Raw genomic sequence first — 27,529 nt, 5'->3', positions numbered from 1 at the left:
TTAAAAGCTGTTACGCACAGTTCCATAGACCAGGTGTCATTTTCTTCTCCTTAAATTTGGAAAGCAGTTGGAAGACACGGAATCAAAAGGAACCTAAAACACCATAAGAATTCATTAAAAATAATAATGATTATAAAACAGTTCATTGGTTTTAAAATAACTAAAAGCATTCATATTTAGAAAATTAGTGAATCATGTCAGTACTACAAACTTTTAATTGTCTAAATAAATTGCTTATAAGGAAACTGATTAAAACATTAAAAAATAAAACATTTTAACTTCTATAAAAATAGCAATTTCAGTATCTGTAATTTTTTGTATTCTTAATGTGAATAATTACTAACAGAATTTTTCATTGTTTTCATAGTATTAGCAATAGCAGGATTTGCAAGAAGTGCAGAGGCTCCAAATCTTGATTTTCCTACTTACAGGAGGTTGAATGACTAGGTTGGCATTAAGTATCTAACCATTTTCCTCTAACAAACTAGTATCCAAACTGGTCATCCCTTAGCATTACTAAATAAATCTTTTCAAATTAGATTCTTGGTCCCATTACCAGAAATTCTGATTTATTAGTTTTAGGAGAGTGTCCAGGAATCTATCTAAAAATCCTTCTTCAGTGGTTCTCAACCTTCGTCACACGTTAGGAGGTTTGAAAAATTCCAGTATCTATGCTGTGCACCAGACTAGTTAAATCAAAATGGGGAGAAACCTAGGCATTAGTACATTTTTTAGCCTTTTATTTCATCTTTTTTTTTTTTTTTTTTTTTAAGTTTCCCAGGTGATTCCAAAATGTGGCCATGACTAAGAATCATGGTTTCGGGGAATTCCGGTAATCAACCAGTCTGGAAACCACTGTTACTACATATACCTACCAGGACTGTTTTTTCTTTTGTTCCACTTAATGTGCTACCCTGAGTCAACATTATGTCTTCTTCCCTCTGTTCCTCTTTTCTTATTCCTTTAGTTTTGTTTAGAAAAAGAGGGAAAAAAAATACTTCTACTTGTTATCTCAAAGGAGATACCAATAATAAAACCTCAGATATGAGGTCTGCTCTCTTATTTGGAATTTACAAAGAAATTCAGTTTTTTTCAGTATATATACTTTTTAAAAGAAAAAAAGTCTTTTCCAAATTTTACAACATGTTATATAGAACACCTAAGCCAGATACATCATAAAACAGAAAGCATGTGTTACTGAATTAGGTTTAGGAAATACATAAATATAAGAAACAAGACTAAATTCTGTGTTAAAACAGATGAATACATTCTCCAAGTAAATAAGTTGACCTGATTCACTAACTTTCCCTGGAAAAATTACATAACCTAAGAATAGCACAGAAAATTCACAGCAGATCTAAAAAGGAGATAAATGATTTGTCCAATCAACACTGATAATTTTAGAAATATATCTTCTGAATAAATTATAAAAAAATATTGCTTAATCTGAATCAATGGGGGACAAAACATTTCTAGGAAAAACAGAAAACACTGCCCCAAAAAGGATACAACAAGAAAGGATACACTTTGTATGACAGTATTACAGCAGTATTTACGCAGGAATGCTTCTAAAGAAGAACAGCAGAATGCAGTTTAATTTTTTTCTCAATTTTTACATTAGATTTATAAATGATATTTTTAAACACACACTGAAAATTGTTATTTTAACTGTTCCACTAAGGTACTTGTAAGAATTCTGATTCAATCAGTATAGATACTTCATAAAATTCAAATATTCAAGGCATTTCACAAAAGGAATAACATTAAGCAAAATTTTCCCTTATTTAGTTATATAATTTTTTCAGCTTAACATCAGTACTGTTGACTGAGTTACTTCATGTTTTTCCAGTTTATAAAGGTAGAAAGATTTAAAATAAAACAAAAAGTATATTTCTACTCGTTTCTTAAGTCAATTACACAAACTTAGAAGTTTAAAATGGTTAATTCTATTATTTTTAATCATTAAATTACATAAATATGCATTTAAATTACTCCTATAAAAAGCAAAAGATTTCATTCCACAAAAAATATGTAAACATTTCTGTGACATGTGTAATTAGTAATGCAAATTTCTAGGCCCCATTAAGAGCAACCAATTTGTCTTGGCTTTCCAGTCTCAGCACAGGAAAACTGGCATGGTTGACGACCCAAAGCTCCTACTCCAGACCTACTGAATCAGAACCTCTGGGTGAGGGTGAGGGGAAGCCTAGCAAACTGGTTTATCAGCCCTTCAGGTGACTGTAAGACATGTTAAAGTTTAAGAACCATTGCTTTACTGTAAACTGAAAAAGTTTTAAGACAAAGACATATAGTCCCCTCATAAATTCATTCTCTAAACTTCCTTTTAAAAACAGATGGGTTTTATTCTGTAGTTATAATTCTGAAATTTATTGGGAATTGATTGCAGAGATAGTGACATAGAGTGAAAAAGACATGGATGGATAGATGGATCAACTGATCTTATCTTTTAAAAACCTCAGAAGATACCTGAATTACCACTCTATCAAGGTTTATCCTTAACTTTATCTCAAGAAAGTCTTGTTCTTTTATTCTGTTATATTCACACTTACCTTTACTAATTTTTAACACTTCCTTTTTCCTTCTTTAGAATCTTGTTTTGGTCTAGCAGATCGAGCAAATTGCTAATATTTATAAATTAAGGTTTCTTCACAAACATGACAGTAATCTCTAGATAAATAAGAACTTCCTAATGTAGGATAGGAGTAGTTTTTAAAATTTAACTCTTATATTTGTTTTCCTACTCTCAGCCATCTATCAAATATTTTTTTTTGAGCGCCTCCTGTCTGCTGCCCATGATTTGCAGAAGTAAAAAATTTACTTTTTATTTATAATCATTTTTTACACCTGGATCTTCACTTCATCTATCCCACTGATTTCTAGTTTGCAAACTGCATTAACTACTAGAAGCAGAATCTTTAATCCAAGTATACATTTTGGTTGTTAAAATTTCCAAATAGAAATATGAATTATACTACAATAAAACATTAAAAACTACAATGAACTGTATCTTTTCTAATGACTACAAATGTACCTGTAGATACTTTAGTCTTTTAGGCTTAGCCTAAAAATGTACTTCTGAGCTATATAAATGAAATGTTTAGATATTCTAATAATCTCATGCTGCTAAGGTTCTTTTATTTTCTAATAAAAGTCTAAACAACAGCCATGTCACTCAGCTAAGTATGTTTATAACGGAGTATCTCAAGCTAGAATACCAGGGGTTGAGATTTCTAAAAGATAACATAAAAATTAGTTTCAGGTATACCTTTCTACTAAAAAACACATTTTCTTTGGAATGGATTATTTAAAGGATACAACCACCATAGGTTTTCCAAAAAGAACATATCCATTAGCTTCCTTTAAGGCTTTTGCTGCTGCTTTTTCATTTGGAAGTCCAATGAAAGCTTGTCCTTTCATGCGACCTTCTTTCATCAAACGTATATCAAACCTAGAAGTCAAGGAAGAAAAAGAGGTTTTGATTTAAAGAATGTCAAACAATTCTGATCATGGGAATAGAAATGTACTAAACATTTAAAATGCTTGCTATTTCATTTTTTTTTAAAGATTTTATTTATTTATTCATGAGAGACAGAGAGAGAGAGAGAGAGAGAGAGAAAGAGAGAAAGAGAGGCAGAGGCACAGGCAGAGGGAGAAGCAGGCTCCATGCAGGGAGCCTGACATGGGACTCAATCCCAGGTTTCCAGGATCCCACCCCAGGCCAAAGGTAGTGCTAAACCGCTGAGCCACCAGGGCTGCCCAATGCTTGCTATTTCAGAGTAAAACTGTGTCGGAATAAAACATTAGACTTTATAAAATTATGTTTTGCATTCTGTTCTAAAATTGATTCTAAGTAATAAAAGTTTGATAATGACCTTCAGTATCTATCCTTCTAAGCTATGTTAAATGTATTTATGTAATTTAAAAATTACTGCAAACTACAAAAGCAAACTTAAACCTTTATTTCATATCTCTGTTTAAAACATTTCATACAGCCAACTCAATATTGTTTACTCACATGACAAAAAACCAAATAACCAAGAATAGAAAGGCTGAAAGGAACTTCAGAAAAGTGACACAGAACTTCAGAATAGAAAGGGAAGGGACCTTATTGATCATCTAGTCAAAAATCATCATTTTACAGGTGACGTCTACAGATTATGAGTGACTGCTTCCAGGTAATACAGACAGCTAAAACTAGAGCGGAAATACAAGCCAGATTTTTTTTTATTCCAAGTATAATGTTCTATTATTCCATAATTATTCATTTTTCAAAAATTTTGGGAAAACTATAATTTATCATTTGATGTATATAGCTTTCTCCATATAAAATTATTTCCCCCCTCAAATACTAATTGCAGCAATACTAAAAAACAGACGTAAACTAGTATGTATTTATGTATGTAAAACATTTCATATATACTTTTTTTCTGTTTCTTATAATCATGATTTAAGGTAGCAACAAAAATAAAGGGCCAGTATTTTGCATGCCTAGCAAAAGAAACTTTTGGTAGACTGATAAGGAAAGATTTCTGCCACTAATGAGTATAAACAGGCTAGCTAAGATTTAAAAGATTAAAACAAAACTAACTAGTTCCAGTTACTCCTCCATTTTACCACCACTCAAGTCTATCTCTCTACCTTTTCTACTTTTCTCTACTTCTAACTTATATGGCCAAGGATCTTATATACTTTGGAGCTAACTAACTATGGCATTTTAAAGAACAAAACTGTAACTCTAAATATTAGCTTTTATAGCATTTACAGATCATATTCCTATCTTTTGCACTCATAAAATCGGGAGCCTTGCTTAACGTAGACTAATTAAACGAAGGGAAGTTACTGTCAAGGTTAAGAATCTGAAAAATTCTGCTGGATTGCTGTGTATACTGCTGAATGAGTCATTAAAACAGTAGTTTTCAGAGTGCAATCTTTGAACCAGCATTTTTGGCATGATCAATGAGCTTTTTAGAAATATAAATTCATAGGCCCTACCTTAACCTAGATGTGCCTAGGAAATGGTACCAAGCTCTCCAGTTGATTCTTATGCAGGTTAAAGTTTGAGAACCACTAATTTAGAAATGGGGATTAGGGCTGCAATTTACGCTGTTTGTATAAAATTTTATGGGAACTCAGCCATAAATGTTAGTGTGTATATTGTTAATGCCTACTTTCATGATACAAAGATAGAACTAAGTAGATCCAACAGACCCCGTACGGCCTATAATAAAATAAAAATATGAAATGGTTACTATCTTCCCATTTACAAAGATTTTTGTGGACTACTGCTTTAGACATCTAAAAATCATGTAACAGATAAGAGCAATTTCTTCCTGTAATTTTTATCTCTAAAGGGAAAGTGCTGGGATTTAAGAGCTAATTCATAACAGATAAAAACAAAACATAATTTGAGAATATGACTCCTACTTACATTATCCGTTGTGTTTCTGATGAAAAGTCAACATATCTCCCAAAAATAAATTTAAGGTCCTAGAATTTTAATAAGAAAAAGACAAGTAAGAAGGTTCAGGAAAAAAGAGGTAAAACAATAGTGCCAATTTACAAGTTTCAACTTACCTTTTCTTGAACATGTTTAGCTAAATTCTTTACATAAACTCTACAGTTTGGTTCACCAGGTTCATAACTTCTGAAAACTGACAGTGTTTCCATTTCTTATTTAAAAACAAAACAAAAGGAGGATATAAATTAGGATTTTTTCATTAATTTTCTCAAAGAAAAGCTTTAACAACATTCAAATACAAGCACTAAATAAATTAAGCATTATGAAACTGTCACAACCATAATAACCATTAATAGCAATGTCATGAATAAAAACACTAATTAAAAATCTGAATTGGTAATATGCAAATAAGCTTAAAAATTTCAGGCCATCTAGCATAACTAAAATTTGTTCAATAAAATATCTACTATTGAAGCTCCTTTACAATAAAAGCTTTTTACTTTATTAAGATTGAAGCAAAAAAAAAAAAAAATGAAGCAGATAAGTACGTTATCAACCATTTGTGTCACTGTTTAACTTAAAGTCAATTTCCCAAACCACCAGGCACCAACGGTCAAACAGGAGAATAAATTACTCAAACCTAATTAAGTACTTCATATAAACTGTGGCTTCTGGATCCCTATATAGCTACTGCTAGTTCAATAATCAGTTCCTGGCAACTGATGTTCTATGCGAAAATGCTAATTGGAAGTTTATTCCCCATTTTTATGGGAAAAATTATAATGTTACATGTCAATCTCTAAATAACTTCCTAAAAAGTACAAACCAGGAAAATTTCTTTATTTTTACTTTTTTCAAGATTTTATTTATTCATTAGAGAGAGAGAGAGAGAGGCAGAGACAGAGGCAGAGGGAGAAGCAGGCTCCATGCAGGGAGCCCGACGTGGGACTTGATCCTGGGTCTCCAGGATCACACCCTAAGCTGAAGGCAGCCCTAAACCACTGAGCCACCTGGGCTGCCCAGAAAATTTCTTTAGAAGTAAAAAAATCTATCACGTTAGGATATAAAATCCTTAAACACAGACTTTTAACCACCAAATAATTAAAACTATTCATTTTTAAACTGCATTGCATGCATCTCAAACACAAAACTATGATGATATATCCACTGTATTTGGAACACAAAACTCCAGACAATGGGTCACTTGATTTTTTTTTTAATGTTATATAAAAAGTTTTAGGAATGAAAACAATTTTTTTTCTTAATAAACTGAAAACACTGTATTGAGAGAGACTATCCTCCCTACAAAATATGGGTATTAAAACCAAAAGCAGTGATTAAAAACATTAACCGGAAAGATGTGTTGAAATGAAATACATGCCTTAATCAAAATAAAGAACACGAAATTTGTTGTTTCTGACACATCAAAGAAATGGAATAAACATTTCATGAAGTTAGTTACCTTCTCTAGAAATTCTGCCTTTTTCCAACTCCCTTCTAGAAATACATTCTGATGGCATTTCATCACAGTCCTCTTTAATCTCTTCTGTGATGTTCAAATTAGGTTTGGGGAAGATTTTTCCAAATCCTACATTGGGGGCATCACCTTCAGGAGCAGGCAAATCTGAAAGTTAACATTAACATAAGCCATTAAAAATTCCCACTTTTTAAAACAGGCTTTGTTTTCCATTTTTAACTTTAAGATATCCTTTGGCGGGGACCCCTGGGTGGCTCAGCGGTTGAGCACCTCCCGTCGGCCCAGAGTGCGATAATCGAGTCCCATGTTGGGCTCCCTGCATAGGACCTGCTTCTCCCTTTGCCTATGTCTCTGCCTATCTGTGTGTCTCTTATGAATAAATAAAATCTTAAAAAAAAAAATTCGGAAAAAAAAAAAATTCGGTATCTTTTGGCACTAAAACTTCGGTATTTTTCTCAATGCTTCAGAGCAGGGGTAGGCAAACTTTTTTTGTAAAAGGTCAAATAGCAAATATTTTAGGCTTTGTAGGCCATATGGTTTCTGTCATGGCTATTAAGCTCTGCCATAATAATATGAAAACAGCCACACAATAAGCTAACAGCCAAACAGCTGCTTTGTGATGCTACTTACAGGGCCTGCAAAGTGGAAAGAAAATGAATTCATTTTCAACGTATTTATTAGTTTGAGGTGCCAGAGGGGCACCTAAAAAAATAAAATGTATTGGCAAGATTGGCAGAATGAAGGTTGGTGGGGTCAATAATAAATATTTTGTTTAACCTATTCACTTTGAATTATTAATAATTACATGAAAGAAATTTGTACTTCATTACTGTAATGGAATGTCATCATTCAAGATTATTTATACAATGAGTCTGAAGACTTCAGAATGCTACATCAAAATATTATCAAACAGCCTTCAATCTTATCAAAGATGATTAAAAGATTAAGATCAGGACCTATGATGAAATCATGTCATTTCCATTTGACGATACCAAAAAAGTTTCATAAAAGCTTTACAAGTAGTAAAGGAAAACAAGTATTCATACTTAAGAAATTATTCAATTAGGAAAATTCAAAAACACTGCAGAAATTAAACTGGCACAGCAAGGATAGGGTTAAATGTTCACTAGAAAAATTCGTCATACTACCAAAAAACAAACAAAAAACACTCTAAAAAGCTATGAGCATGATGCAAATACATGCTACACTTAAGATCGTAAGTCTCTTAATAATGTTAAAAAATTGTTATAGAAACCGATCTCCTTCCTGTAGCCTGAAAGCATCCATAAGAGAAAAACTTAAGACTGCTTCTACTGTTACTTCAACATTGCTACTTGACACTGATGTTGAATGGGAGGACTGTCACCCTGCCAAAATCACCTAGACCCTTGAGTAATTTAAGCTTAAAAAAACAAAAATATTGTGTCTAAGGGTGATTAACATGAAATGAAGAAAAATATTCAAAAAGAAAAAAAAAATATATATATATTGAAACAAAAATGGAGCCATCTGTGTGCCCTATGTACTGTTCATTTATTCAACACACAATAGGGCAGCCCGGGTGGCTCAGTGGTTTAGAGCTGCCTTCAGCCGAGGGCCTGATCTCGGAGACCCGGGATCGAATCCCATGTCGGGCTCCCTGCATGGAGCCTGCTTCTCCCTCTGCCTGTGTCTCTGCCTCTCTCTCTCTCTCTCTGTCTCTCATGAATAAATAAATAAAATCTTAAAAAACAAATAATAGCTAATATTTAGACATTTGCACCATGCATTTTTACTTGGATCATCTTGTCTCACAGCCAATATTTGTCATATGCTTCACAGGCACTGCGCTCTGGGGCAGAGGTTCTGCACATGCTGCCCCTCTGGAGGAGATTATGGTCCAATGGCTGACCCGAGCCCATCTCTAATGCCAATAGGGCCAGGACAAGAGTACAAACGGCAGCCTCATACCATACAGCGAAATACTGTAAAGTTACAAATAAGGTTTAGCTGTTAAATAAATTATCTATTTCCCTAAGAAAGAGAAAAAAACAAGAAGCTATCTGAAAAGGCAATGCATTCTAACCATGAGAAAGAAATTAAAATTAGTTTTTCACTTGCTACATTTGCAATACTTACTGGAACTCTATAATCTCATATTCACACAAATGGTCAAAGATATATGTGCAAAAATGTACGACGAGTAGTTTCTCAAATAGTAAAAAAACAGAAATAACCTCAACTTCTATCAACAGAGCATAATTAAAGATTGATGTAGCTATATTATGTAGTATAATGCAGCCATTAAAAAAATAAGGTATAAATTTTTTATTGATAAGTAAACTTTAAACTCCTAAAGATCACAGACCACATCTAACTTGTCCTTTAGAGCCCAGCACAAAGCTGTTATGTTGTATGATTTCAATAAGTCAATATTAAGTCAATGACAAACATTACACAAAACATGATGCTCATTTAAAACAAGAAGAGAAAATGTGTTTACACATGTATAGGGATAAGATCTGGAATGAATAGCTATATTCTAAATTATTAACAATGGTAGTGAGATAGGGGAAAGTGGGGTTTGAGGTGTTAACCTTTTAAATTTTTACTCTATAAGCTCCTGTTTTACTGTTTCTAGAAATCTGTTTTATGAAATTAAAATTAAACAAACGAATGCCACTATAGTATCAAATTAATGCCTAAAACAAATACCTGTAATTTTAATAAGCTTCTTTTTTTTTTAGATTTTATTTATTTATTCATGAGAATCAGAGAGAGACCAAGACAGAGACACAAGCAGAGCGAGAAGCAAGCTCCATGCAGGGAGCCCGACGTGGGACTCGATCCTGGTCTCCAGGATCACGCCCTAGGCCGAAGGCGGCGCTAAACCACTGAACCACCCGGGCTGCCCAATAAACCGTCTTTAAACTTAAGAATAGTATCTTAGTAAATAATCTATGTCTTTTGGATAAAAAAAAAAAAAAATTTACATTAAATCTACAATACACACAATAGTCACACTGCTTGTTTACTTATCAATAATATAAATATACTAATAAAGCCACAGAATATGACATCTAACAATGAAAAAAAAATAATTGTTCTATTGCATCTTTAGTGTAAACAACAAAAACCAGACTAAATTTCACCCTGAAGTTCATGACTAGCAAAAGGCAACAGTGATGGTCTCATCATTAAGCATTTTTTTTAGTTATATGAAAAAGTTCAAAATGGACAGTATTCCATATTAAAAAAGACTAACTGCGTATTTTTAAAATTTAATTCTAACAAAAAGGCAGAATGAGAAGAATTTTTACATAGCATATAAACAACTAGAATATACTTACCATAACTTTGTTCTTCACAATTTTGTTCTTTTTCTAGATCTTTCTTAAATGCAGATGGCATGTCAGTAGATATATGAAATTCAATTTTCTTATTACCTACAGGCTGTGGTTGGTCGAATACATCCGAAGGTAACAGCACTGGATGTAAACTGCTGTTTATAAATAGTGACAACATTATTTTGCAAATGCAAATAAAATCTTGAGTAAAACATTACTCATATTTACCTTAAATTAACACTGACAAAGTATTCATAATACTATAGGCATTGCACAAACTTATATTTACCACTTCAAGAAATCCCAACAAATTTTCTAATATGAATACTGTTAAATTACTATTTAGACTAGAAGACTATAAGATTAAGGGATATCACTCACTAATGACAGAAACAGTACCTGGGGACTACTGAATCCAAACTTAAGGATATTTACCGATATACAAAGACATTCATTTTATGTTTAATATAAGCATTTTTATGTACTGTGTACTATATAAGAAAGCTATCTCTCTGAAAGAATTGCCACTAGCCACATGTATGGCTAATGAGCACTTGAAATATAGCTGTTAAATTAAAATATAAGTACATAAAATACACACTAGACTTATAACAACTCTGTACAAAAAAAGGTGACATATCAATAATTTTTATATTAATTATATGCTGAAATATTTTGGATATAATGGGTTAAATAAAATATATTATCAAAATTAATTTCATCTGCTTCCTGTTACTCTTTTATTTTTTATTTTTTTTATTTTTATTTTCTTTTGGTTACTCCTTTAATGTGGCTACTGGAAAACTGAATTTGGTTCACATTATTTTTAACTGTTCAGTGCTGCTAGAGATCAAAAGCATGGGATTGCAGTATTAAGACATACACAGGTGAGAAACATAGATCATATTTATACTTAATGTTAAATTTTAAAAAACACAGATTAAAGACATTACTTTAAAAGGGAAAAAAGATTTCTAACAAACCCATTCTCAATTTATGAAGTTATTTACAAGTTTAAGTGAAATTTACATTGTAGAATTGCTAAATGAAATTAAAATTGCAATTAATATTAATTTTATGTGATTATTAAAGTACATAGAATTCCATGGCAAACAGGCAAGTAAAATGTCTGCCGTAATTGTTTATAAACGACACAAGTTAAGCAAATAGACAAATTATACAGAAAAATCTTATTTCATAATTCAAAACAAAATTACCCATGTGAAGCAGATGAAGGTGTTTTCAACATATCCTTTATTTTTTGCTTTTTTCTCACATGGTGCTGCTTTATTGCTTTTGGTCTTTTGGGCTGAAGATTTGCTAATTCCATTAGTTTGGTCATTCTACATTATGAAAAGAGTAAGTAAAAACAGAAATTCTTCATGTAGAAGCATATAGTATAATTAAACTATAAATATAAATTATACATGTTACATCGTAAGTTAGGATTTACATAGAAGTATAGTTTCTAAACCATCAATTAAGATAATTTAAAATAAGCTCAAGTTCTAAATTTCCTTGGCCAACTTTCATTTTACTTTAAAAGGAACTGGTCATTTACTTGGTTTCAATTTATTTTTGTTTCTTAAAGATTTATTTGAGACACACACACACACACACACACGCGCGGCACTCTGCGCACAACACAAGCAGGAGGAGAAGAAGGGAGAGAGAATATTAAGTAGCCTCCCGGAGCCCAATGAGAAGTTATCTCACAACTCTGAGAGCATGATATGAGCAGAAATCAAGAGTCAGATGCTCAGCCAACTGAGCCACCCAGGTGCTTCTCCATTTATCTGTTAAAGATATGTATTATTATGAAAATTATTAGTTGTCCAAATAAAATGGCTGCATTTGATGCCAAAAAGTTGAACAGGATATAGTAACATATGTAACTTTATTACTTTTCTTGACTGATATTCAAAATACCTCACAAATACAGTATGATTATTTTGATTCTTATTCTAATTAAAAAGAGCCTAAGCTGAAGTTATTTTTATTTTAAAGCATTTTCGGAATTGTTGCACATGAATCAATACACAAACAAGATAACTTACTTAAGAACAAAGTTTTCAATAATATACTCTGAAGTTGCTTTTTATAAGTAATTATCAAGGTGTGATAATTAATACATTGTACCCAGTTTGTCCTCATTATGTATGATATTTCAAATAGATCTTGTCTAGGCATTTTTGTATCTTCCACAGAATCAGATACAGTGTTTCCACTGAGCACAAGCTCAAAACCAGTAGTCACAGCTCTATTTCTGTTACATTTGTGGAATTTAAAAGCAAAATAAACATGCAAACAAAATGCAAGAAAGGAGAATGTAGTTAAAATAAGCTTTAAACCGAAGTGAGGAAAAAATATAAACATATGAATTTGGTTAAAATAAGCTTTAAACTAAATGACAAAAAAAAAAAATGTAAACACGTTATACATTTGTAAGGCTTTTCAACCATCAAGGTTTACCCAAAATTTTATGAAGAAATCCAATTATACAAAACATGTTTCTACTCATGAATTGCTCACCCAAAATATACTAAGTCTCTCAACAGTGCCCAGCATAAGATAAATATTTGCTGAATATTATGTTTTGTTTTTTAAGTTTCCAGAAGATAGTAGAAAAGCATGAAACCAGAAATTGTTTCTTGCAAGGATTCTATTCTCATTACTTAAGATGAATTACTTGCAGAATTCCTCACTACATCCCTAAACAGAAACCCAAATAAACAAAGCAAAACAAAAAATATTTTGGCCAGTCTGCATAAAGCATTCCTGATTACTATCATTATTTTTATAAAGAAAGTAAAATTTATAGAGATTATGTAATTAACCCAACGCAATACTTTATAATGTTGTTTACTTAGAAACAAGTTAAAGTTACAGTCTATCAAGAACTGCCAGCTTTCCTAAACGCCTCTATTCACACCATTTTTGTAGTTTTGGCACCACCTATATTTTTAACTCTTTCTCCAAAAGGAATGTCTATTGAGCCAGTGCTTAAGTTAACAGTGACGAGATAATAGCCACATTGTTGCTGATTATTTGTAAATATTGCCTGGATTCTCTGCTTGGGTTTTGACTCCTATCAACCACTTCCTGTATCTGACTTCTATACAGTTACCGAAGATTCTCATCATTTGGGGTGCCTGGCTGGCTCAGTTGGTGACGCTTGATCTTGGAGTTGTGAGTTCGAGCCCCAAACTGGGTCTAACAATCACTTAAAAATTTAAAAAATCTCAAAAAAAAAAAAAAAAAAAAAAAAAGGATTCCCTTCATATGCCCAGAGTAGTCTTCTAGGCTAGAGGATATCAATTATATCATTATAGCCCTAGGACCAAATTTAGCCAGCTGAATTCTGTTTACCTCTTTGTAAACAGAAAGTTTTGCTGAAACACAGCCATATTCACTCGCTTAGGTATTGCCTATAGCTGCTTTCCTATTAAAACAAAACTCTAGCCCTATACAGAAAATGTTTAGCAATTCCTGTTCTAGGCTATGCTGTGGATTATACATCTAAACATTATTAATAACTTACTGCTTTTCACCAGAATATTTATTTATTTATTTATTTTTAATTTTTATTTATTTATGAGAGAAAGAGGCAGAGACACAGGCAGAGGGAGAAGCCGGCTCCATGCACGGAGCCTGACATGGGATTCGATCCCAGGTCTCCAGGACCGTGCCCTGGGCCAAAGGCAGGCACCAAACCACTGCGCCACCCAGGGATCCCCACCAGAATATTTAAATAAAATATATGTAGGTTGTCAAGAACCACTTATAAAAAAGTTAATCTGCATTAGTACGAATGGATTTGTATAAAATCCCACAGAAATGCTCTGGAAATTTATTCTGAGGTGAATAAAATTTAGGGGAATAAGCTGGAAAAAATATGAATATAATCTATTCTTATTCTTATTATTTGAAATAGTTGTGTTTTATAAATCTCCATAAATAATTAGTGAATAATGAATCAATGCCCCTAGGGGAAAGTCAGGATTGGGACCTGCAAGCCTATGCTCTAGAATTTCACCAACTGATCAATACACACCTTTTTTTTTTTTTTTTTTTTTTTTTTTTTAAGATTTTATTTATTTAGAGCACCAGGGAGCACCGGCAGGGCGAACGGCAGAGGCAGAGGGAGAAGAGGGGTCCCGCTGAGCAGGGAGCCCGATGTGGGGCTCCATCCCAGGACCCTGGGATCACAACCTGAGCTGAAGGCAGACACTCAACCGACTGGAACACCCAGGCGCCCCACACACCTTGTTTCATATCTGTCTCTGCTTAAGGACACCTTATTTTATGTATCGTTGATTCACTAACACTGAATTCATAATCCACAGCACTATAACTCAAGTCTGAACAAGGCTTATCTAACATGTTTTCTCTGTCAGGCACATCACAGCCTTCTTGATTTTGGAAACGTTAGCACTTTTAACACTATGCTTAGGGACCACTGCTTGGGGACCACTGTAAATAGCAAAATCACCAAAAAACAGCATAAAAATGTGAAAAGCTTGGTATTAAACAGATCACAAAAAGGATACTTGTTTATAGTATGGGAGCTAATGTAAGAAGACAGAATGTCACCCTGCTCTACCTCATCTAGGAATGTGCATGCCAAGTGACTCCAATTTTTCACCATTCTGTGCATACCCACATTTGCAAAAGACCATAAAAACACTACAAGTATTGATTTTGGGGTTACAAATAAATTTTAGCATGTAGACAAATTCCCAAATACATAATCCACAAATTATGAGGATCAACTGCATTTTATAATACCATAATTATCAATCTAAAAACTTACTCATAATCTAAAATTTTCCTTAGGTCTGGATGCATAGTCTCAGAGCTTAATCTTTTTTTTTTTTTTTTTTTAATTTTATTTATTCATGAGAGATAGAGAGGCAGAGACATAGGCAGAGGGAAAAGCAGGCTTCCCACAAGGAGCTGGGTGCAGGACTCGATCCTGAATCCTGGGATCATGATCTGACCCAAAGGCTGATGCTCAACTGCTGAGCCACCCAGGCGTCCCCCATCAGATCTTAATCTATACCTATTCCTATTATATATGCTTGAGGGGTTGGGGGAGTTGGGGAAAAATTCTAATGACCCCAAATTATGAAGAACTACAGGCAAAATTTAAGAAGAGCAAAAACAATCTCTTTCTCATATCTGTTCTTAGAATCTAAACAAATATCCTTTGATATTACAAACCTCTGTCGGTCTTCATCATCACTGCTTTCATATTCTGATTCTTTACTTGATAATTCCTCATCCTCATCTGGCAAAGGTGGTTCCTCTGGTGGCTGAGGAGATGCAGGTGGAAGAGGTGCATGCAATGGCATATAGTCTTCATACTAATTAAAAGAAGATGGTATTCGTATGGTAATCCATGATATTTATAGGATAGAAAAACCACTTCTGTTCAGATAGGTTATTCTCATCTTTCTCCCTAATGATATTCTTTCACACATTCAACACATACTAAGGGAACACCTGCTACAGAAAGACCGCTAGTTGATCACAAAACTTGTTTATTCTTCCTTGGCACCTAGCTGGAATAAATCTCCAAACCTCTCTTACAGTTAGATTCACCATGTAACTGAGTTTTAGCCAACAGAATGCTAACATTAAAAAAAAAAAAAAAAAAAAAAAAAAAAAAATTCTACCCATAGTCTTCTCTTCCTTCTTGATCTGCAGGATATATGGTAATGCCCTCATCAATCTGGGGATGCACATAGTGAAGAAAAGTTAGGTCTTTTGAATGACTAAGAGTAAGATATCATTCCGCTCTACTTTTGGAATGGACTTGACATGCACAAGTAACTTATACTGCTATATATACTTAAGTGACTAAGATTTGAGTTTTTTGTTTGTAGCAGTTAGCCTAATCTTAATGAATATTCCTGTAATGTACTAGGAAGGCATTGAGGTGTTGGGAATACAAGAAAAAATATGAAGCCAATGGTATATATATTAGAAAAGGAGTCTATATGCAATACAGAATAGAAAAGCAAATTTTCTATTTAAGTGTCAGGACTCAAATTACCTTCTCATTGCTATTATCTAAACAAGTAGTAAGGACTATAACAAAATAGTAACTAGAATGATTCAATAACAGACACAGATTGCCATCTAAAATTGATGTATCTGCATAGTATATTCTAATAAAAATTATTGGCTATCTTTCTTTTGTCTTCTGTAAATGAAACTCCATATGCAATAAAAGCACAACAATGGAAATTTTACATAATTAAGTTAAATGTAATTATTTTATAAAATAGCAAAATGTTCTGAGTCAAGGACTGAACAACACTGGCAGAAATGACAGCCTCTATTACGAAAAGCCTCTCTTTCATGTTCTGGCTTTCCCCTACAGTTGCAGGTCTTCAACTATAATTATCATAATAACTTAGATTTGTCCCTTAATTTCAAAGCTCATTAAAGGTTAGTGGCACAATATTTGTGAAGGTCAGCCTCAATAATCCCACATCAGAAGAGAACTTTTGAACCTTCAAAAAAATTTTTTTTTCTTTAAAGATTTATTTATTTAACCAGGAGTGGGAGGTAGGGGGTGGGGGTGTGTGAGGGGATGGCCTTAAACAGACTCTGCTGAGTGAGGATGGAGCCCAACGTAGGACTAGATTTCATGACCCTGAGATCACGATCCCAGCTGAAACCAAGAGTCAGACACTCAACTGACTGCACCACCCAGGCGCCCCATGAATCTTTAAAATTCTAAGACATTTCTTACCATGGGAGGTCGTGCCGTTATTGGTCCAAATGGTGTGGGCAAATTCATTTTATTCATAAGATGAAGCACCTTAAAGCAGCAAAACATTGGAAATCACATAGTAAAATGATAATTCAACTCACATCTTAGATTTTATGTACTTTAAAACTTTGCAGTAACACTCCTGATTTAGTGCAAAGGCTGGCCACTTCTCACTTTATCACAAAAAAGGGCTATTACCACCACCTGTATATCTCAGAAGATTACCCCTTCCTAAAATGTTTGTCAGTTCTACAAATACTCATTATTTTCATTATTAAAAATATCATGTTCTTGCAATGTAAATGCTACCAAAATGTTGTCTTTCCCTTGATTACTATGGAATTATGAAACAAAAAGTACATTCAAGAAAATAAATAACACCTGTATTTTGTACTTCAAAGTATCTTACTACTGTTGATACTTTCAAGCATTTGCTGAGGGATCTATTATGTTTTTTCCTTTAAGAAAGAATCTCCACGTTAAAGGTATATGCTCAAGTAACAAAAATTGCCAGAAGTTTTATTTCCCAAATTAGCTTATGTTTATTAGTATTAACATACTACACGTTAGTACGTTTACACCATAGTTTATATATACATTTACTTGACTGCAGTAAATTTCATTACCTTTTGCAATGGACTTAACCCACATACAAATGCTGAAACCTAACCCTCAATGTGACGGCATCAGAAGGTAGGGTCTTTGGGAAATAATTAAATCATAAGGATAGACTCCTCTGAATGAGATTAGGGTTTCTTATAAAAGGGACCCCAGAGAGCTATCTCATCTCTTTTCAGCTAGGTGAAGATACAAAGAGAAAATAGCCATTTGCAACCCAGGAGAGGACCCTTACCAGAACTCAATCTTGCTGGCACCCTAATCTCGGAGCCCCAATCTCTGAGAAATAATTTTCTGTTGTTTATAAGCCACCCAATCCACGGTACTTAGTTATAGCAGCTCAAGCTGAGAAGATATCCTTAAATAATTTTAATATCATTGCCTGACTGAATTAGTCTGATTAACAAACACTATTATGAAAAGTATAAAAATTAGCATGGAAAAAAACTTATCAAGCTATTCAAGCATTTATTTTTGGAAAGTAAATTGCATTCTACTTACCTGTACGTAGAACTTCGGCACACTTGCCAAAGCATTTACTATGTTTGCTAGGATTGTGCTTGAAGGTGGTGGGTACATATACTTGAGGCATGAATTCAGAGGAAAAGTCAGCCTAAAAAATATATTTAAAATGCTTATCATGTTTTAAATAAGTTTCATATCAATAACTTATTTTTAGGTAACCTAAGGAAGTATATAACTGCTCAAATAATTCAGTACTTTTACCTTGTTCCTAATAATTCCAAATAAGTACATTTAAGAAGAAACTTGCTTTGGGGCACTTGGGTGGTCAGTTGGTTAAGTGCCTGCCTTTGGCTCAGGTCATGATCTCAGGGTCCTGAGATCAAGCTGCCTTTGGGCTCCCTGTTCAGCAGGGAGTCTGATTCTTCATCTTCCTCTGCCCACATCCCCCAAGGTTTGTGTACGTGTGCACATGCCTGAGCATTCTCTTTCTCTCAAGTAAATAAAAACTTTAAAAAAGAAAAAGAAACTTGTTTTCTGACTGCACTAGTGAAAAGTAAGGTATTTCTTACTAGAGCTTATTTTATTCTCTTAACATTTTAATGGACCCAAATTCAGTGATAAACTCTAATAGCTCAAAACGTTTAATCAATATATTGAAAATATACATGCCATAATAAAATATCCTTTGAAATATCTTATTCACAATATATATACACATCTATATATACGTACTCAAAACAAAACAAAACAAAACAAAACAGAAACAACAAAATAGAGAAAAAACGCTAACCCATGGTTTGGTGCAATTCCATTTTCTATGGTTATACAACCAAGTTCTTTCTTTTCTTTATCATCTTCCACAGGGTCATCAGATCTAGAAAATACAGAATTAAAGTTGATTTTATCTTTAGAAATAGAGTAAAAAATTGCATACAGAAAAGACATATTATCTTTTTAAACAGAGTATTATGAAAACAGTTCCATAATAAATAAAACTTTAAACCATTTCTCAAGCAAATAGCAAAAAGAAAGGGAAATAGATTGAACCTTTACTATTCCTTCTCTATTCCAGACATACAAGGCACACATTTTCATTTATTCTTTTTATTCTTCAATGAAACCCTATGAAGATGGTATGATAAATTTCACTGACAGACAAAAAATAATTAAAACAAAACAAAACAAAAAAACACACACACACACGCCAAAAAAATCAACCCTGAAGTTCACATGGTATACAACAGTGATACACAAATGTCTTTCATGTGCATCAAAATCACTAAGAAGGTTTGTTAAAACTCACACTGGTGAGCCTTATCTTCCCCTTCCACCCCTCAAATTTCAAATTCAGTGGAACTAGGGTAAGGTCCAAAAATCTGTATTCCAATCAAGATCCTACATAATGCAGCTAGCCCAGGGACTACTATGAGAACCACTAGTGGAAGGGCAAATTTGTAAAGGCTTTATAATTACAAAGAGTCACTGCTGGGAACCAAAGGCCATGCCTATTCATGACACCTTGCTGTCTGTAATACAAGTATAGTTATATACTATATAACTAGTATAATATTATATTTTATTATAATATAATACAATATTATACTAGTTATATTCCTCCACTTAAAGTTGAATGCTTTTCACCCCACCCTCTTCCCACTGATTAATTCTTATTATTAAATGAACACTCAGATTCTTAATGCACAATTAGGAACAAAATAAATATACTAGGTTAAACAGAAACATATATAATTTATTATGTCAAGTTATTTACTTGCTAGTATGAAAACAACCCAATTAATGAAACCCAATTGATTAACCCAATACAACTGATTTAAAAACACTTTAAAATATTAGGAAAACCTAACTACATACCTTTTCTTTTTTTCAGGGTCTGAAGGGGGACATGGGGAATGAACTCGATCTTGCTCTTTTGCAAATTCAACAACTAAAGTATGACCTAGAAGTTTCAGCTGATGTAGTCTTGTCAATGCCTTTAGTTGGAAAAACAAGAGTAAATATTTGATAATTATGATAAAAAATTATTTGTTAGAGAATATCTCCAAAATAATTTATACATGATCTTTGTGAATACTGCTAATATATCTCTGGCTATCTCTTAATCATTTCTAATCTCTAGGTGCTTAGCCTTTGTCATTTATTAAGGGACTGCTTCCTACCACTTAGCAAAACTAAAATCTGGATAAACCCAAACCCCTCTTCACCTATGCAACTGAAAATAGTTAGCAACTGAAAATAGAAAAACATACATAATCAGCCTAGATTCACTTTAAAGTGAATGCAACTGAAAACAGTTAGAAAAACATAATCAGCCTAGATTCACTTTAAAGTCATGATCACAACTGCAAATCTGGGGGTGAAACTTAATGATGCCATACTTATTACATTTTTAGTTCATTTTTTCTAATCTCTTAGAATATTATTTTGTACTTTCTCCTTGTTTCTTAACCTCATAACATTCCTTTCCCATCCTTTTAGCCTAGGACTTTGCTTCCTACTTTGGGAAAATCAAAATAACCAGATGAGAACTTCATATTGCAATCATAATTCCCATCTACCAGCAAATGAATCTACCTTCTGTTGTTAAGGTATTAACTATCCAAATTCTTACCTAAATCTAATTGTTTGACTTGTATACTAAATTCCACCCTCCATCTACTCAAGAATCTCTCTTCCACTCCGAATGGGGAGTGTTTTTTTTTTTTTTTAATTTTTATTTATTTATGATAGTCACACAGAGAGAGAGAGAGAGAGAGAGAGGCAGAGACACAGGCAGAGGGAGAAGCAGGCTCCATGCACCGGGAGCCCGATGTGGGATTCGATCCTGGGTCTCCAGGATTGCGCCCTGGGCCAAAGGCAGGTGCCAAACCGCTGCACCACCCAGAGATCCCTGGGGAATGTTTTTAAGTACATTGTTAATTTTCTGTCCTGTACGGAATCATCCATATTAGCATACAAATATGCTTCTAACTTCTCCCATACTAATTCGTTTTTATTCATCTATTGATCCCATTTTGCTCCCCTCCTTTCAATTACAGTTGCAGTAAAACTTAAGAATACAAAAAAAAAAAAAAAAAAAAAAAAAAAACCAACAAAAAAACAAAACAAAACAAAAAACTCCTTAAGAATTATCTAAGCCGGGGGACCTGGATGGCTCAGTTCATGATCACAGAGTCCTGTCTTCAAGCCCCACACCGCGCTCCCTGCTGGATGGGCAGCCCACTTCTCTCTCTCTCTCCACTGCTTGTGCTCTCTAATGCATGTGCACACTCTCTCTTTCAAATAAATAAAATCTTAAAAAACAAAAGTTAGCCAAGTCTTTTACCTAAAACTCCTCTCCTCCCATGCAGTCTCCAACTCATTTCAATCAGCCTTATGTCTTATCATCAGTCCACTGGCACTGTTTGTCAAAGATGACAAATTCTGTACTGCCAACGCAATGGTCTACTTTCCACCTTCATTTTGTTGCATTTAATACAGTTGATCGCTCTCTCCTTTATACATGTTGTTTGCTTGATGTCAACACATACTTCCTGCAATTTTCTTCCTAGCTCACTGGCTTCTACTCTGTGATCTCTTGGTTTGTGCCTTCTTGAAGTCTGGAAGTTGACATACTCCAGGGTTCTATTATTGGTCCTCTATCTAGCTCTCTTAGTGATCTAAGCACCATCCTAAATTTAAATTCCATGCCCACATTGCTCCTAATTCCCTAATTTATAACCTCAGCCCAAGCCTATCCTAAACTCCAAGAAAACATACCAGACAGCTCTCCTTACATGTCTAACAAACATCTCAAAATTGACAGAAATTGAACCACTATGTTCTCTCCTCATCCCCCCAAATGTTTTCTATCTGGAGCCTTTCATATTTCAGTTGATGGTAACCCCGTTCTTTCACTTACTCCTGTCAAAAATATTGGAATCATCTGTAAGACTTCTTTCCCATATTGCATATCCAAGCCATCAAGAAATTGCTTCTACATTCAAAATATATCCAGAATCTAATCACTTCTTACCACTTCAGTCTAAACGGCCATCATCTCTGAGCTAAATTACCATAACTTTTTTACAGATTTCCCTGTTTTTACTCGTCCCTGTCTCCCATCTCTTCTCAACACAACATCCTTTTAAAGATATGTTAGATTAGGGCAGCCCAGGTGGCTCAGCGGTTTAGCGCCACCTTCAGCCCAGGGCCTGATCCCGGAGATCTGGGATCGAATCCCAATTCAGGCTCCCTGCATGGAGCCTGCTTCTCCCTCTGCCCCTCCCCCATGAATAAATAAAATCTTTAAAAAAATGTAAAAAAAAAAAAAAAATGTTACATTATGTTACTGCTTTGCTCAAAATACTACAAGAGCTCCCCATTTTATTCAGCATAAAATCCAGGATCTTTAGAGTACCTACATGAAATGGTCTCTTATTCTCTGACCTTAAATTCTAACTACATCCCCCTCATTCTGTCTGCCTATGCCATTCTGGCTTACTTGCACACGACAGGCATTCTCCTACCCTAGTGCCCTTGTTCCAGTCATTACGTTGACTGGAATGTACTTTCCCCATATATTTCTTTAGCTAACTTCAACTCCTTCAAATTGTTACTCAACTATGACCCTAAACACCTTAACTGCAACTTAACTATCCCCATCTTTTACTCTTTATCCTATTGCTCTTTTACCTTTTTACCTCACAGTATTTAACATGTTCTAAAATAGTAAACAAGTTTATTATTTATAATCTTTTTTTGAGAATGTGAGCCCCAATGAGGACATAAGTGTCTATTTACCTATTTTTTTGTAAATATTATTCATGGATTTATCCCAAGACCTAAAGCAGCATCTAGCATATTGTAAGCATTTCATATTTTTGAATAAATGGAACTATAAGCCTTAATTGGGACGATAATTTTGTTTTACTATGCTTATGTATCCTTATTTGATTCTTTCATTTTAAAATGTTTCAATAAAAAAAATAAAATAAAATGTTTCAATATTTTTCAAGTCCCTAAATCAACTCTAGACCTCTTCATTATCAGTGAATCTTCGATTGTCTGAAATAAAAGGCATCTAAGCTCTAATTACTTCAACTTTCTTGTTTGCAAAATGGGTATCACACCTATTCTCTTTCAGGATATATGATTTTTCATTTTTAATGTTAACTAATTTCCTGAATTCTCTCAGCTACTTTATTCTTAAACCCTGGTTTTTAAAAAAATCTATCAGTCACATACACTGTAACCTAAACACCATATTGATGCTATCATCTTCTCATTCCTTCTCTACTATAAACATTTCCCAAAGACACTGGCTCCATACCCTCTCCTCTAAGTTAATCTTGACCATAAAACAATATGGGTTTCATTGCCATATTTTATTTATAACATCTTACGCTATATATATAAGAATCTTTTCGGGGGGGGGGGGCAGGGCCTGTATGTTAAAAAAATACATATAATGTAAAAGTCTTCTATAATCCCTCCTTGACAGAAAGACATTTATTAACCATTTGGTATACAGCTTTGCTACATTTTCTTCCTATGCATAAACCAACATATGTACTACTGGATTTCCAAAAAGCCAATGTTACATCTCATACATAATGTGTGGCAACTTTATTCATGTACTTTACCTAGGCTACATTACTTATTAATACATAATCATTTGACCTCATTCTCCAACAGTAGTCCAGCCTAGGAATAAAGGTATCCCTTCCCCTTACTGATGAGAATTTGGGTGACTTCTATTGTTTCACAATAAAAAAAAAATCCTTTATCGATACACTATTTCTTCCCTATTTTGTGTCATCACAAGATCTCATCTTGTAAAAAAACTCTTCTCTTTTCAACCATGATTTTTTTCTTTTTCCTAGTTCTACTTCCTTTTTGAATTTCTCCCTCTCATTCTCCTTTCCTGGCTCATCTTCCCTTGGACAACCACATCCATTCATCTGACTGAAGATACTTCATATTTGACCTTATCTCAGCAATAGAGCCATATTTTTTAACTGCATCAAAAATATTCTGGGGTGCCTGGGATACTCGGTTGGTTAAGCGGCTGACTTCAGTTCCTGGGATCCAGTCCCCTGTAGGTTTCTCCACTCAGCAGGGAGTCTGCTTCTCCCTCCTTCGGCCCCTCCCCTTGCTCATGCTCTATGAGTCCATCTCAAATAAATAATCTTTAAAAAATTTTTCCATAGAAGTAGCTCAATGACTCTTCAAAGTTAACATCTGAATTCATTACCTACCTTTGCAAACATCCTCCAAATCCTGCCCTGTCAGCTAATGTAATAACCCAATACCTCAGTCCAAAAATCTTAAGTATTCCCTTTCTTAAGCTGTGTATCAATAGGGATCACGAGGCCTGCAAACTCAATCTCTATCAGGTATATACCTACTTCTTCCCTTTGCCTTTTTCTTGATTTATTAGGATCCTTTATCTTGCCTTGGCCATTATAAGAGTTCTCTTATCTTGAATTTCCACTTGGCCTTCCTACCTCCCATCTTTTCCACATTTAATCTACCACATCTTTCACAGGCCTGACCATATTGTGCAGCTCAAACTGTGACTATGTGTGCACATGCCGGAAGTAATATCTACTAAAAATTCAATCCCTTCCTCCCACCCAAATTTAAATTCAACCTACTTTCCATGTCCTAGTTCCATCTCAACACTTAGTTTTTGCTCTTATAACTTTTCATGCTCTATAGCTTCAGTTAGTGTTCTCTCCACCTGACAGGCCCATCTCCCTTTGTTTTCTGCTCAAAATCCAACTAATCATTAAAGGTCTACCTCAAATGTCACCTCCTTTGTGAACGAATCTCTAGGATTTATTTTTTAATGTATGTTCCTTTTAATACTGAAAACATCTGTGGCAGTTAAAGAGCTATTAATCTTTGCATTCTTTAGAACTTATCTTTACTTGCATATAAAATTACAATTCAATTTTAATTTGCTTTAAATTAATCTATTCTTACATCTAAATACTTAAACTTTGGGGAAGATTTGAGAATAAACCAAATGCAGTCTGTGGAATAAACTCCTGAAATACAGAAACTTTTGCTTTTGAAAACCAGAGTTCAACAATGTCTCACTTTTGACCAAACATTAGTGAATAGGAAATTGTTGATAACTTTAATAATAATAATAAAGTCATACCTTTATAGCTGCCTTTTCATTAGGGAAAGTAGCAAAAGCTGTATGTTTCTGAAAAAGAATTAAGGAACAAATTATTTTTATTTATTTATTTATTTATTTATGATAGTCACAGAGAGAGAGAGAGAGAGAGAGAGGCAGAGACATAGGCAGAGGGAGAAGCAGGCTCCATGCACCGGGAGCCCGATGTGGGATTCCATCCCGGGTCTCCAGGATTGCGCCCTGGGCCAAAGGCAGGCGCCAAACCGCTGTGCCACCCCGGGATCCAGAACAAATTATTTCTAATACAATTTCAGTTTCTCGTAAGAAGTCTGATTTTACCAGCTGACATTTATTTCACAAATTAATAAAGTCATGGAAAATCGAGATCACTGTAACTGTTCATTAATTTCAGCACTGTAGTTCTGAATCTTTTTTGAATCAGAGTTCCTTGAGTTGATAGCTATGGAGGCTCTTCTATAAAGGTGTACACACAGAGGCATCTGGGTAGCTCAGCGGTTTAGCGTCAGCCTTGGGCTCACTTTGTGATCCCAGAGTCCTGGGATCAAGTCCTGAATTGGGCTCCCTGCATGGAGCCTGCTTCTCCCTCTGCCTGTGTCTCTGCCTTTCTCTCTCAGTGTCTCTTACGAATAAATAAATAAAACCTTTAAAAAAAATAAAGGTGTACACACTTATACAGCATGTTTTATATATGTTTTCAAATAGTTTAACAGACCAGAAGTTTAAAAACCCCTACTATACACAGAGGATGGCCCTTAAACTATCACAATATACAAAAGATCTTTAATTTATAATACATCTAAAGATCTTAAGCATACTTCTGTACAGCCAAATGCAAAGTTTAAAAATGTTTATCAACAAAAAAGCATTCCTAAGTGCATAGTTCCTTTGTGCTTTATCCCTGTGATAAGGATTCAATGGGAGAAATGTATTTTTAAATATAAATTGTAAATAGTGTAAAAGCCATCAGAAAAAAAAAAAAGGTAAGTCGAGAGTAAATGAATCATTATGCTACAGATAATGTTACTAGAGCTTATTAAAGCATTTACAAGTTGCTTGAGTAATTATATCACATTCTAATTTCGTCTACTCTGATCCAAGATGACCTCATTAAGAGTACTTACATTAACGACAGAGAATATTAGTATTTGCTGGTGTACTTGACACTTTGATCACAAGTGGTCAGTCTTCCCGGTACTTCTCAACGCTGGTTCATACCAGAACCACGTGAGAAGACTAAAACCACTAATATTTTGCACAATCACAGACTATCTGGCAGAAACTTAACATCCTCATTACTAGAGTAACGGAGAGAAATCCACCTAAAACATCTTCGGATATGAAAGTAAATAGAATAAACCCGTAAATACCTACGTAGAAACCTTAAAATACTATTCCAACGGATTCCGTCAGAAATTTCATGAAGAATTTTTTTTCCTAAAAAATCTAGTAGAAATGCTGTTACCCGGTTTACTGAGGTTTCTACTGTACTTTCTCCTCTACTTTAATGAATGTCTTAACAGCTGCTTATAAATGAATCGACATTTCTTTGTAGCTCATCCCCGAGAGTACTCGGAGTCCAAAGGAAACGCTCTCAAACTCGGAGGAGTGTGGAGATTCTCCCGGGGGGTGAGGGGAGGGAAGACGCCATTCGGCCTCCTCAGGCCCCGACTCTCAGCCGCCCGGTCCGGCAGCGCCGTGACGAGCACAGGCGCCAGCCCCCGCAGCTTCCCGCGGCCTCACGACGTCTGGACGTGAGCGCGGACGGGCACGACTCCGCTCCACGGGCGCACGTCCGCACTCGGCTCGGCCTCCAGCTGTCACGGCCGCCCCCCCCCGCCCCCCCCCCCCAGGCGCCAGCAGCCGCGGGCCTTCCGGAGCGCGGGACCGGCGCGCCCTTACCAGCCGTCCCTTATCCGACAGGACGCGCACCGACTGAGCCCCGAAGTACTTAAGCAAGTCCTCTTTCTCCTCGGCGGTCAGCTCGGCCGGCAGGTGCCTCACTAGAAGGGTCCGGTCGCCCCGCGGCGGAGAGAGCGAGGCGGAGCTCTGGCATCCCCTGGACATGGGCGGTAGCGGCTGCTCGGGAGCCGCCATTTCCCTCGGCGACGGCGACGGCGACGCGAGAAGAGCTTGCAGCGACAACACGCCCGGCCACAGAGGCTGAGGGAAAAGAGTGTTTTTCCGCCTCGCGCTAGGGATTCTGGAAACAAAG

General features: G+C 34.8%; 1 protein-coding gene across 5 annotated transcripts; it reads right to left on the bottom strand.

The window, feature by feature from the left end:
* Positions 1–62: 62 nt before the first annotated feature.
* RNPC3 (RNA binding region (RNP1, RRM) containing 3) lies at positions 63–27,529 on the bottom strand. Of its 5 annotated transcripts, XR_013384571.1 has the most exons (17): positions 27,217–27,527; positions 25,318–25,365; positions 20,022–20,140; positions 18,940–19,023; positions 18,186–18,297; positions 17,046–17,114; positions 15,506–15,648; positions 11,500–11,625; positions 10,286–10,437; positions 6,942–7,103; positions 5,596–5,690; positions 5,450–5,508; positions 3,337–3,469; positions 2,571–2,642; positions 1,525–1,568; positions 876–961; positions 63–93 (listed from the first exon to the last, which is right to left on the bottom strand). XR_013384571.1 is itself a non-coding variant. In XM_077905651.1 (15 exons), exons 1-14 carry the CDS (start codon positions 27,409–27,411, stop codon positions 2,583–2,585), a joined length of 1,554 nt encoding a protein of 517 aa, XP_077761777.1. In that variant the 5' UTR covers positions 27,412–27,528; the 3' UTR covers positions 63–93; positions 2,571–2,582. The 5 variants fall into 5 exon arrangements, 4 of the variants coding, with proteins under 4 accessions (XP_077761777.1, XP_077761774.1, XP_077761778.1 ...); XM_077905651.1 differs by lacking the exons at positions 876–961; positions 1,525–1,568 and having other exon boundaries at positions 10,286–10,434; positions 27,217–27,528; XM_077905648.1 differs by lacking the exons at positions 876–961; positions 1,525–1,568.

Source organism: Canis aureus, chromosome 8 (genome assembly GCF_053574225.1).
Source record: "Canis aureus isolate CA01 chromosome 8, VMU_Caureus_v.1.0, whole genome shotgun sequence".
Lineage (NCBI taxonomy): Eukaryota > Metazoa > Chordata > Mammalia > Carnivora > Canidae > Canis > Canis aureus.
This window is presented reverse-complemented; position numbering and strand designations above follow the sequence as displayed.